Source organism: Nicotiana sylvestris, chromosome 5 (genome assembly GCF_000393655.2).
Source record: "Nicotiana sylvestris chromosome 5, ASM39365v2, whole genome shotgun sequence".
In the NCBI taxonomy this organism is placed as follows: domain Eukaryota; kingdom Viridiplantae; phylum Streptophyta; class Magnoliopsida; order Solanales; family Solanaceae; genus Nicotiana; species Nicotiana sylvestris.
The window spans coordinates 156,993,546-157,006,240 of NC_091061.1; the positions used below are offsets into that span (position 1 = coordinate 156,993,546).

The 12,695-nt window shown below is 36.4% G+C and overlaps 2 protein-coding genes across 2 annotated transcripts; one reads left to right on the forward strand and one right to left on the reverse strand.

Moving 5' to 3' along the window:
- The first annotated feature begins 1,454 nt into the window (after window positions 1-1,454).
- Window positions 1,455-6,021, forward strand: LOC104216348 (basic leucine zipper 19). Its single transcript, XM_009766369.2, has 4 exons — window positions 1,455-2,777; window positions 4,449-4,524; window positions 4,987-5,113; window positions 5,710-6,021. The coding sequence occupies exons 1-4, from the start codon at window positions 2,218-2,220 to the stop codon at window positions 5,835-5,837; spliced, it is 891 nt and encodes a 296-aa protein (XP_009764671.1). The 5' UTR covers window positions 1,455-2,217; the 3' UTR covers window positions 5,838-6,021.
- Window positions 6,022-6,820: 799 nt separating this feature from the next.
- Window positions 6,821-11,444, reverse strand: LOC104216347 (vacuolar protein sorting-associated protein 60.1-like). The gene is made up of 7 exons (XM_009766368.2): window positions 11,115-11,444; window positions 9,574-9,725; window positions 8,803-8,896; window positions 7,896-7,967; window positions 7,675-7,786; window positions 7,446-7,594; window positions 6,821-7,103 (listed from the first exon to the last, which is right to left on the reverse strand). Exons 1-7 carry the CDS (start codon window positions 11,181-11,183, stop codon window positions 7,050-7,052), a joined length of 702 nt encoding a protein of 233 aa, XP_009764670.1. The 5' UTR covers window positions 11,184-11,444; the 3' UTR covers window positions 6,821-7,049.
- Window positions 11,445-12,695: the final 1,251 nt, after the last annotated feature.

Consider the following 12,695-nt stretch of genomic DNA (forward strand, 5'->3'; position numbering starts at 1 on the left):
TGGCGATACTCCAGATTACCAAGGACATAACCTTTGATAGGAAAGTGTGGAAGTCGAGGATAAGGGTAGAACATTAGGTGACCGAGTGATTTTTCTTGTTCTTACTAATTGCATTAATACATACTCTCAGTATTGCTTTTAGTCTTAGGTTTCTATTATTGCTTGTTGTTGTTTTCATTTTGGTCATCTTATTATATTGTTGTTTTAATGATTCTTTTCTATGGCTCCTCAATGTTGTGTCTGGGTTTCTACTTTTCATTACTGTTGTGCTTATGCTTCACTGAGCCGAGGGTCTATTGGAAACAACCTCTCTATCTCCATGAGATAGTGGTAAGGTCTGCTTCCGCACTTCCCTCCCCAAACCCCACAATATGAGATTACACTGAATTTGTTATTATTGTAAAAGTTTTTTATATTACCAATGCATAAATAAAGTGAAAAATTGCACCAACATGAGCTGTGGTGGATGTGTATGATCTCTACACCACTAACTAAAAGTTTCGGGTTCGGGTTCGAACCCTAAGTATGAAAAAATTCTATTAGGAAGCGCTTCCTCCTTAAATGAGCCTTATATATCGTGAATCCAAATATAATAGAGCATCCCTACGAGTTCGGACATTGAATAAACCCAGCCTAAAGAAAGTGAAAATTGCAATTAACTTACCGATCTATATCTAAGAAAATGACCACCAAAGATTCTAGTGAGATTCATAATATCCATAATATCTCTCAATTAAGTAAAGGTCTTGTATCCGAATTTGAGATGCTTATATTATCTTTCTGATTTTTATTTGCTGTCACAGATTCTATTTGCTTATTTTCGTCTGAGCTGAAGGTCTCTCGGAAACAACCTCTCTATCCCTCCAGAATACGGATAAGGTCGATGTACATTCTATCCTACTGGGTTGTTGTTGTAGTATTCGAGTTTGAGAATGAAAGAAATTCTAATAAAAACTTTTCCCTTTAATAAATCTTACACGTGTTAATTTAAATTAATCTCCAAAGAAAAATGAAATTTATTTGGAAGGATTCAAAGGAAAAAGGAAAAAGAGGGAAAGTTAAAATTTTATACCCAACATAAGAAAAGTGAAGATGAGCTGTGAACAACTCAAAGCTGTCAAATAGTACATACCAAATTCTCTCTTTTAACAACATTGTCCATTGGTAAATTAGAAATGAAGTGAGTAGTAATGGGGCTGTGAGAGAGTGACTGTGTTATTGAATCCTCCCTATCTAATCTATCAACTTGCTACTACTTAAACAACATTGGCATTTGCATTTTGCACATAAACACTCAAAGCTACTGCTTCTCTTTTCCTCACTCCTTCCACCCCCCCCCCCAAAAAAAAAAAAAATCCCACCAAGAAAGAGAAGAAATAAGGTATGCCCAGAATATTTTTTCAAGAATTTAGAAGAAAAAAAAGATACAGTTTTTTGTTTGTGGGGTTCTTTTCTTTTTTGTTTTTTGTAACAATTCTCTTGATGTTCTTCCTTTGACAATGTGTTTTTCTGTTGTTAAAAAACTTGAGGGTTTAGTGTTCAGTTTGGGTTTTGGATTTCTTTCTAGTGCTTAATCAATGGGGAATGTAGATTGTGTAATTTGCCTTATCTTGCTTCCTATTTTTCCTCCTTCTCTGTTTTTTGTACTTTGCATTATTCCTTTTCTGCATTTGGGTATTTTTGGTTTCTTGGTTTGCTGTTTCATCGAGGGTTTAATAGATATTTTCAAAGTGAACTCAAAATTCTTTTTGTTTTATTGTTCTCTTTTGCTCCCCAGGCTCATTGTTTTAAATTTGGGAAGTAAAATAGGCTAATTTATTATAAAATAATCTTTCCTATGAACTTTAACCTACTGAGAAATTATTCTTATATTATGAAAAACAGGGGAACAAATTCAGATACTTAAATGTCATAAGCTCTTTTGTGCTTCTAGCTATTGATTTTCTTGCCTAGACTTAACTCCCAATTGTTTTACTCTCCAATATAAAATTCTTGGATTTCTGTTCTCATGGAATTTTTGGTTGATTTTTAATACTTTTTTTTAAAAACAAAATATAATTTCTAATTTTCATGTTTTGTAAAACTTTTTGTAGAATTTAGGTTATAAGATGATGGAAGAAACATGGGAGAAAGACTTCTTGTATTAGATTCTGTTGTGAAGGAGTGAAAAACAAAATCATAAAGCTTTGATAGGGTCACTTAGTAGTTAAGTTCACCATGTCAAGACAAGCTCATCTTCCGCCTCGCTGCCCGTTTCAGAAGAAACCATTAACTAGTCCAGTTCAAGACCCTTTTAACCCAACATCACACCAACATAACCCGTTACCTCCTCGACATCATAAGTCTATTTCACAGAGCTATATCTTAGAGGAGCAGCCCGCATGGCTTGATGAGCTGCTGAATGAATCGAACTCAAATTCCGATGGCATAATGCATAGGAGATCAGCTAGTGATTCTTTTATGCTTTTGGATGGTCTTGTTTCGTTGGAAGGTTTCGATAAGCTTGACGAAACTGAATCCAATGCATCTTGTGAATCGGATAGTAGTTTGAAGACTAATTGCGTCTATGGTCCTAATTCGCCCCGTGGAAAGAGCAATGTAACCTTTGCTGAGAATGCTATAGTTTCAGCATTATCGGAATATGTGTCTCCAAACCCTTTACAATATTTAGATAGGTGTATTTCTGTGTCTGGAGCTGCACAATCGGAGTTAGCAGTAGCAGGCAATGTCTCTGGTGCAGCTGATGATGTCAATGCTGAGGCAAAGGCAATGAAACGGTTAGATTCCAGATTCTTATGCTTATTCCAAGATTTTTCATTATTAGTTGATGATGTATTATCTATATCTACTTTTCTGTTGTTAAATGCGTATTATTTTTGGTAGAGCAACATCACTCCAAATGTTCCCTGAAATTATGAGGCATGCACCTTATAAAATTGCTAATATTTCTAGTTTGTGTTTTGTACAGGGTCAGCATCCTCTTGTATAAATACAAACTTAAGATTGCTTATTTTATAGGAAAAAGCAACTGCTATTAGCATGAATTAGGAACTTAAATTATATTATTTCAGTTTGGTTAAATGGCTACCATAGGCACTAATAATCTCATTGACTTAGCTGCATAGAGGGAGCAGTTTGCAATATCTTGAAAACGCATAATAATTGTGGTAACTGATAAAGGATACACATATATCTAGTGTTAGTGATCTTCCCTTGTGCAGCTTGATCTTCATGGTCAATTGACATTCTCCCTAAGGGACCTATGAGTTGTAATGATACACTTAGAGAGCTCATCCAACTTCCAAAATCAGCAAGTTTTTCCAATTGAAAAGGGAAATCGAGAGAACTCAAAAGAGTTCTTTTATGAAATACTGCCTGGTTAATAAAGAATGCCGTTTTGGTTCCTTCTATCCTATGAAGACGTCTTTCCACTTTGTTACACAAATTGTTGAAATGCTTCTTACTCATTGTAGACATATGGCCCAGAGAAGCTTCTTTTACTTTTTTAACGACCGTCTATTAGTTAAATCTCTTGCATTATTGGAAATTTGATGTGCCTGTTGGGTCGTCTTTACCAAATCTTATCTGGAGGTATTAGGTGCTGAAAAAGTAGGTTTATCATGATGTTCAATTTTTTGAAGAACGAACTTGACAAGCTCTTCTAAATGGAGTGAAAATGCCAAAAACCTTTTGCATCAATGTTTTGCTCAATCCCTTTCAGCGCGCGGCTAATCTCTCTTTACCGGAGGTATTAGGTGCTGAAAAAGTAGGTTTATATATGATATTGAATTTTTTGAAGAACGACCTTGACAAACTCTTCTAAATGGAATGAAAATGCCAAAAAACTTTGCATCAATGTCTCACTCAATCCCTTTCAGCGCGTGGCTAATCTCTCTTTGTTCAATTCTTGTTCATTGGCTGATTATGTTAAGGAGTTTCAATTGCAAAGTTTAACTGTCAGTAGTTAAATCATCTATGCAACAAATAAAGTACCAACCCCATTGAGAACTGCCCTGTCACTCGTCATTCTTTAAGCCTATACTGCTACTAAGGATAGGGTTAACGCTCCAATTTTACGGGGTATGCCTGGACTTGTGAAAAGCAGCACCATGCGAAATTCATGACCAACTGAATCCCGAAATATTGGTAGATAACAAATGAGATTGCTACGGTGTTATATTATTTCTGTTCTAGCGATCATTCCGTATTACCTATTTTTGTCAAACTTTCTCAGTAGTTGTCCCAACAATTTTCCTTTTTAAACTATCCCCCTACTTAATATTAATTACTAAAAAAATTTTATAATAAAATTGTTAACTTGCTTAGTGTATGCTCTTGTTTCATATTATTTTCAAGTCTGTCAAAAATCAGGAGGATTTATATCATTCTAAGACATTTTCTAGAGAAATATACAACAGTTGACGATTATTTTGGCAATTCATATACAGGCATCCTGGACAGCGGTCAAGAGTCCGTAAACTTCAATACATTGCTGAACTAGAGAGAACTGTCAACACATATGAGGTACTTGCTATGATGTAGGGAATACTGCCCTGTTACCATTACTACAATCCGACTTTTTCCGAAGCTTTCCTTTAATGAAAAATTCATAATGTGGATATGAGTTGGGCTTCACATATAAGTTAAAACAGCACAGATTAAGGAATTGATTAATCACTATAAGATTGACTTGAGGGAAGACCATGATTCGAAATCATAGTTGAGATCCCAATGTTATATTAAGTAGTTTCGTGATAATTGAAAATGTTTTAAATCACTCCTTCAAGAACAACAATCTTTTATGACCTGAATTTAACCAAATAAAAAAATCATTGGTGGCCCTAATGCTGTTTGCATTAGTTTCTAATGATCAGTCGTGTTTTGCAAGCAACAGAATATCTAGTGTTACATAGCAATATGGTGCTTAATCTTACACACTGTTGTGTTGTGTAACTGAGTGGTGAAAGTATCACTTTTTGAATGCAGGCTCTAGAGTCAGAGTTAGCCGCCAAGGTTGCTTCTCTGCTTCAGCAGCGTGTTGCTTTATCAATGGAGAATAGAGAGCTAAAGCAACAGATGCTCAGACTTCAGCAGGAAAAAGTCATTGTTGACGGTGAGTTATTCATCTTTGGATCAATTAATCCGTCCATAATACTTATTTCATGTGTAGTTTATTGAACTAGTTACTCAACTCGTAATGATTTTCTTTTGCTTTCTTTTTTGTCTTTCCTGAACGACTTAAGTGCTGGAATTTTGTTGCACTCTATAATTGTTAAAGTCAATCAATTAACTGCTTCGTGTTCGTCTTATTTTGTTTCTTATTTGCCTCAATTGTTCATGAGGTAGTAGAACACCAAAAGTTTCAGAAGTTCTCTCTTTATCTACCCTCTCTATCATTGGATTGCGAAAATTTTCCATGGAAAGACTAAATGGAATATATTATAGCTGCCGAGATTCAAAATTTCCGTTTGTAGTCAATTGCAATTCTTAGCTAGTATCATTGTGTTTTGTCTTTCTTTCACTTCATATCGGTTGATGTACCACTGCTATTCCTTTATTTGGTGTGACTTGTGCACTCAACTTTTTCTTGGTTCCTGCCTCCCCCATTGAGGGTTGGCAGCAGAAGTCCTTGATTACATGGTATTTCGAAAAAGAGGTGAAGCATAGCGCTATGCGAATGATCTGACATTATATCAAAACTCTATGCAGCCCAGTACAGGTCACTGAGAAAAGAATTGGAAAGATTGAGATATTTAGCACATTCTCCCAACTTCAAGAAGCTTAGTTCTGCTGCTGCTTGGCAGATGCTGGACTTTGGAAAGCTGGATCTCAACTAAAGGAAGTTGATCTCTTTGGGCATATTTTTCTTCATTACAACATCCTTCAAAATGTTATTGATGGAACTCCTTTAGACTCAAGCCTGTAAATCCTCTTTAGGATGTAGTAGTATGTTCCAAATGGGAATGACACTATTAGGGTTAACTGTGAATGCACTGCCTAATTGACTTCGTTTTTAATCAACTCAATGTCTCCCGCATCCTTATCTATAAATATAAAAAAAAAGAAAAGAGAAAATCTTTAGGTGGATTAAAAATCCCTTTTTAAATTGTCAGTACCACAATCTTATTTAAGGTGCAAATTATGACAACATCAGAATTGTCAGTACTGAGAAAAGGAAAGAACAATTTGTGTCGTGATTTTTGTGCATGTGCAAACAACTACATAGTTAATTCAGGTAGATAGAAGAGGGTCGAGGATCAAATTCTGTTTAACCTAAAGAGGCAAATACAACTATACCAAACGTTAGACAACCTGCATTATCTGTCAATTCGACTAGATTGGAGCCTTCCATCACGACCCTTAAATTTATACATAGAAATCTACTAGAACCGTATCTAATAGATTAATTCAATGCTAAGAACCTTAAAAGGTTAAACTCATTAAGCTTAAATTTTAATTTCATCTCAACCTTCCGTGCTAGGCAATTGGCATGCTGCATCTCAGGGGCTATTATGGCTTCCAAACATCGCCTCATATTAAGATATATAATGCGTGGGAGATAAATCCAGTTACATGCACTTCAGCACAAACATTTGGTCAAAATTCATTAGCAGGACTGCAGTAGTAGTAGTTTCCACTAAGAACAAAGTTTTACTCTGGCAGCAATTTTTACACGCACAAAATCTGATCGCCATTTTACCAGGTTTCAGCAAGGACGTTAAATACCTACCTTAAGATAGCCGAACATGGCACCAGCACCAAAATAGAGCATCTTTGCAGCCCACAACCTATTTTATAGGAAAAAACCAGACCCGGAAAGTAATCCAAAGTCCCAAATGTTGCATGTGATTTCTTTTCTTTGTTGATCAAGGATAAGATACTGAATTGCATAATACAATCAAGTATTTTGTTCATTATTACAATGAATCACCACTAGTCATTTGGAAATGGCAATGAAATATATTCTGCACACTATGTTTACACCGGGATTTTCCCAACAAACAAAGAGTAATCCCAAAGAAGTTATCAACAGTATACCACTCCTTTATTTAACCACGAATTGATGCGCGAGGGACAGCAGGTAATCCTAGTTCATCATCAGCCTGTGCATCAGAAGTAAAAGAAAAATCATCAACGTGCATTCACTCATCCATTTCACATGAAAGAAGGGAAAACCTAACAAAAACAGAAACCAAAACAAAAAGAAAACAGGAAAAAGTGAAGCAATGGAGAGGGCTGGGAGAGGAGGCATAACAACCTTCCTTCTCAGACTGGGAAGATGTCATTTTCATACGAAAATGCAGGCTTTCCAAGTAAATAAATATAACTTCATTTTCATACGAAAAGATGCAGGCTCTAATATGCACACAAATGTATACATGCATATAACTGACTATCTACGTACAGGTAGACTAATTACTATGCCATACAACATTTGTCTTTACCTGCGGGTTAGCTCTCCCAGCTGGCATGGGTGCATGCCCGGTTGGTGCTGATGGTAGGCTAAGCTCTGCATCCAAATCGGGCTCAGGTTGAAGATATGAAGGGACACCTTCGCCTTCTGTGTCCATGTCGGCTTCCAGAGCATCAAGCTCTGCATAAAATTGACAACTTAAATGCTCATCCGACATATTTTTTACTTCTCTACATAAATATGTTGCTACTTAAGCTTACCACCCATGAGTTCTTCTTCATCAATGTCATCTGGCACGCTGTAGCTTCTACCAAGAGTCTCTTGAATTTCATTGCTCACATCCATCAGGTCCATCATTTCATCTTGCAGGTTCTAAATTTACGCATAATAATATCACAATTAACAACCATGACAAATTCGGAAAGGACTGAGGATAAATGCACAAGGATACTAAAACATAACCGCAACGAAGAATACATACATCTATATCATTAATCTTCACTGTCTTCATCATTCCTTTCAATTCCTTGTTTGCCGACTTCAAAGCTGACATCTGTTGGAATATAACCAAGTTAGTACTTGCAAATTCTACTGTATATAAATTAATCCAATTGTTCAATTGTTCCTTCAAACATCAAATCTCCAACATGGGATCGCATAGGATATAGAAACTCTAGGCCACATAATGAAATCTGTTCATCGTGATAAATAAGTCTACCTCCCTACCTCTAGGGAGGTAGGCAATTGTTCACCTGATAAGCCTTGAGCTGTAATCAATGACCAGTGGGCCGCCATCAAGAAAAAATACACTTTACCATGAATTGATATAGCCCAAAAGTTCGACATTATTAACCTTAGTAACTTGAAAAACCTAATAATTATTGATCCAGGATGACCATGAGTTAAATAGACAAATCGTATTCCTTCATTTACACAAATAACATTCACTTGATGTACTCATCACTGAATCAGAGTTGTCAGTGACGCTAACTCAAGAAACCAAGAATTTCCAATCAAATGGATTGGGGTAAAGAAAATGATTCTCCCATCAAAATGTATGTTCCTTTTGAAACGAATGTTAAGACTTGAATATCAATTAAGTACTCAAACTTCAAACAAAAAAAGGCTAAATGAGGCTTGCAGAGACTTGGATTATCAGACCTAACAATAGACAAGTATCCTACAGGTGTAATCGTATAATAGTTTTTTAAAGAGTTTAACCTTTATACACTGACGGTAAAAAAGAATTTTACTTTATCAAGGCACCTAAAAGATAATTACAGGTAGCTGCCCATTTTGAGTTACGCAATTCATAAACAAAATGGGAGAAAACTAGGTATCTGAAAAAAGTAATAGTAAAGAAAGAGCATAAACTCCATTTAACATACTGTTTGCTGAGCATCTTTGATTCCTTCAGCAGCAAATGAAACTTGATCTAGGTTGTATGTCTGATTGTAGAGCATGTCACGTTGACCTTCATACCTGTTGAATATTCAACAAAATATATCATGCATTCTAAACAATAGATAAAAATAAAAACTATAAGCTTGTCAAACAAGCAAAAAATGTTTCCTCCCAAATTGGAAGAACTATCCAACCTGGAAAAAATAATATCTACCCTAAACAAGAAAGCAAAACGTAGAGAAATGTATTAAGGTAAACAGAACATTCACCATCATTAGCGGGCCATCTACTTTTGCTTCATATGAAATCCAGGTGGAGTTAATAGAGTAATCACGTATAGCTTAAGAAGTCAGACCTTTTTTCTTCTCCTTTTTTTAAATTTTAAATTTCTTTTAGTGGGTTGCAAGTTGGTGAGTTTCCAAAGTCGGAACTGATACAAGGATCAGTTCTTGTTTCATTTATTTATTGGACGAAGTAACAACAAACCCTTTCAAGAACTAGACCTTGTGAGAAAAGCTGTCAAAAGTGACTAACAAAATGTTTTTCTTCCTCATAATATGGTTACATCAATGTAACCCCACAAATGTATTTTCTCAGTTCTTTCAGCACTTTATTCTCTGTGTTTAAACAGCTCACTTATACCAGAAACTAAATGTTGACCTCTAATGCAACTATACACCTGCCCACAAAGCAGTCAATTTGAAGCTCAACAGCCGCTTTAAACCTCACTGTACTCTAATAGAGGATAGACTCACATTCTTTTCTGCTTCAATACCCTCATTGCTCGAGCTTTTACAGCTTCCTGAGCTGGACCTGGCCGGGTCTTCTTCAGCTGTTCCTTGTATCTCGCAAGTTCAGCATCAAGCTTCTTGATTTTCTCCTCTACGGTGTCACCTCTTTTATTGATCTGGACATATAAGAACTGATAAATTAGAAATCTGATGCAAAGCACGAGCACAACTTTTTTTTTACTGGAAAAGATTGTTTTATCAGGTAATGAATACACTTATGCGTTCCTTTGGTAAAATGCGTTCAAAAGGAAATTAGAAAATACAGAACAGAGAAGGCCACTAGCTCTCACAAAGATACACATCATTCATCTCATCCAACGCATAACGAATTCGATGGACAAATACGCACGCATGAGAGATTAGAGGGCTGGTTCGAAGGAAATGGAAAAACTATGTTAGTCTAACTTTAACCGAAAATGAAAGAACAACCATATCTGCATGAAAGCAATAAGTTTGACAGTATAACAAGTTTAGAAATGACTTTGGTATGAAACGTCATGCATGCTAGCTCATGAAATACAACGCCCCACAAGTTGAAGAAGAAACAAGCACAATGCTTACTCAACACCAAATAGTTAACCATTGAACAGCACAATACTCTTAGCCTGTTTGACCTAGCATCCAAAATCTGCTTCCTTTGAAAAGAGCTTTTTTTCTATAATTGTTTTTTGAAAAAGTACTTTTGGAGAACAAGTTTATTTTTTGACTAATCAATTTGAAAAGCAGTTTCTCAATTATTAAAGCAGCAATTTGTGCTCGGCCAAGTTTCCAAAAGTGCTTCTAGGGAAAAACTACTTTTTTACCTTCTGGAAAATAGCTTCAGCTACTTGTCAAAAGCACTTATATTTTTCCTAAAAACTTGGTCAAACACCCTAACTCTCCAAAATAAGCACTTATAGCTTCCTTGAAGGTTGACCAAACATGCTATCTGCCTGTATCGTGATTAGATCATATGAATGTGAAGAAACCTTCTTGTGCACCCAGTTAAAGGAGTATAGGATTCATATACCTCTGTGAACATATACATGTACCTTTGAGCAATACTTGGGCAAGTGTCTGACAAAAAAATTGCAAAACTAAAAACAACCGCATTACATTGAAGCACCAACAAGCAAATTAAATTGAATAAACCAATTTTGTGCAAATCAGTGTATACACCAAACCATTAAACGCATGATACGGGTTATTCTTTTTTGGTCAGCTGTTGTCACTTTAATCATGGGTTAAATTAAATTTTGTTTTGCACATAATGTTGAACAAAAGTATACCAAGCTTGTTTAGAATTAATTAAACTTGGTGTATATGTATATGCCTGGCAAAGTTTTTGTATTATATCACCTATATATATGTTAGTGAATCGGTCTAATTAGGCCAACCTATATATCAAAATTTGCAACACAAATTTTCCATATCCTTATCGTAAAACAGATAGGAGTACTGTATTATAACAATCGAGCTACAATTAACGACTGCATTGGAGTAATTAAGGAGTTTAGGTACGATACCCGATCGGAAGCGTCTTGAATGGAGGGAGGAGGTTCTGTTTGTTTCTTAACACCGAAAACTCTCCTCATCTTTCTACAAACTTCTTCTCCTTCGTCGGCGGCTATGCTGTGATGAGATTTAGGGTTTTCGATTGAATTGCGAAATGGGAGATTGAGTAGAGAAACGTGTATGTAAGAACGGGAGAGAGAAATTGCTGAATTGGGAGGAGGAAGATGAATTTGTACTTACGCGGGATTCGATGACTTAGCTGAAGAAGTTTCTGGGACGAAGTTTCAGAGAAAATCAGTTTGAGTCGTTGTCAATGATGATCTGAGGTGTAGAATTTGGGGAAATCTTGTTCGTAGCTATTGCACGTGTTTATCACGTGTAATTAGGGCTGGGTCCATGGGTCCCAATTGTAATACTCCTGTTGTACTTTCTATTTGTCTTTTTTGGTTAACTAGGCTATTCTAAAATATTTTAAACCTTATCCGTTAGGGTATAATAGTAGCATTGTTTATCAGGGGTATTAGTGTTCCCCTCGCTAGGACCGAAAGTAACAATATTACAATCCAAAATTTGTCCGAGAAAACAGTCATGATTAGCAAACACCGGAGGAACTGTTATTACATAAAGTCTATCAAAAAATCCTTCTTTGCACCCTCATTTGCTAATAAATCAGCTACTTTGTTCGTCTTCTTGTAGCTGTGCTTCACCGCTACGTCTCCTAGCCTTAGGATGATTGACATGCATTCAAAAAAAACTGAGTCAAATACATGATTTCCGTTGTTAAGCATTCTTGTTACCTCAGTAGAATCAGTGTTGATTTCCAGAGGTGTTAACCCTCTTTCATCAGCAAGCTGCCATCCTCTCAGCACAGCAAAAAGCTCCGCTTGTGTATTAGTAGAGTGTTGCATGCTACCCATGAAGCCGAGTACCCAGTTCCCACTTGCATTTCTGAAAACTCATCCCACACCTCCCTAGCCCGGATTCCCCACAACAACCTATTAGTGTTAAGTTTGTAGTGGTCTCTTGGTGTGTGTGTGTGTGTGTGGGGGGGGGGGATCCATTTGACCGTGATAGTTTTCTCTTTTGTGGCTGATTTGCCAATTGAGAAAGTGATATACTCAGTCGCTTTTGCCAAATCAACATTTGCAGTGACCATGTCTTTCTTTTTGTTGAAGAGGTTATTATTTCTGGTGATCCAGATCTGCCAAAAGCTAAAGGGGAAGAGATCTTCCCAAGTGATGATGCTATTGAAAGGCTTTCTTTTGAGTGTGGCACATGTGTTAGGCCAGTCCCGCCTATTGAAGGTAATGTTCTGAGTTTGAGCTTCAAAGGTACTCTTTGAGGTCAAAGTTTCCTAGAAGGATTTTGTTGGGGAACTCAAAGAATATGTGGGCAGATGTCTCAATGGCCTGGTTGCAGAAACAACACATTGGGTTCAAGTGTAACCCAACATGGTGGAGAAAGGATCCAGTGGGAGCCTTTCATGATAGAAGAACCATATGAAGGATTTGATCTTTTTGGTGCTCTCAGTTTCCAGATCCATGAGTAGTTGTTGCCTGTGTTTATTACTTCCAATGAGGCAAAGTTGGCAA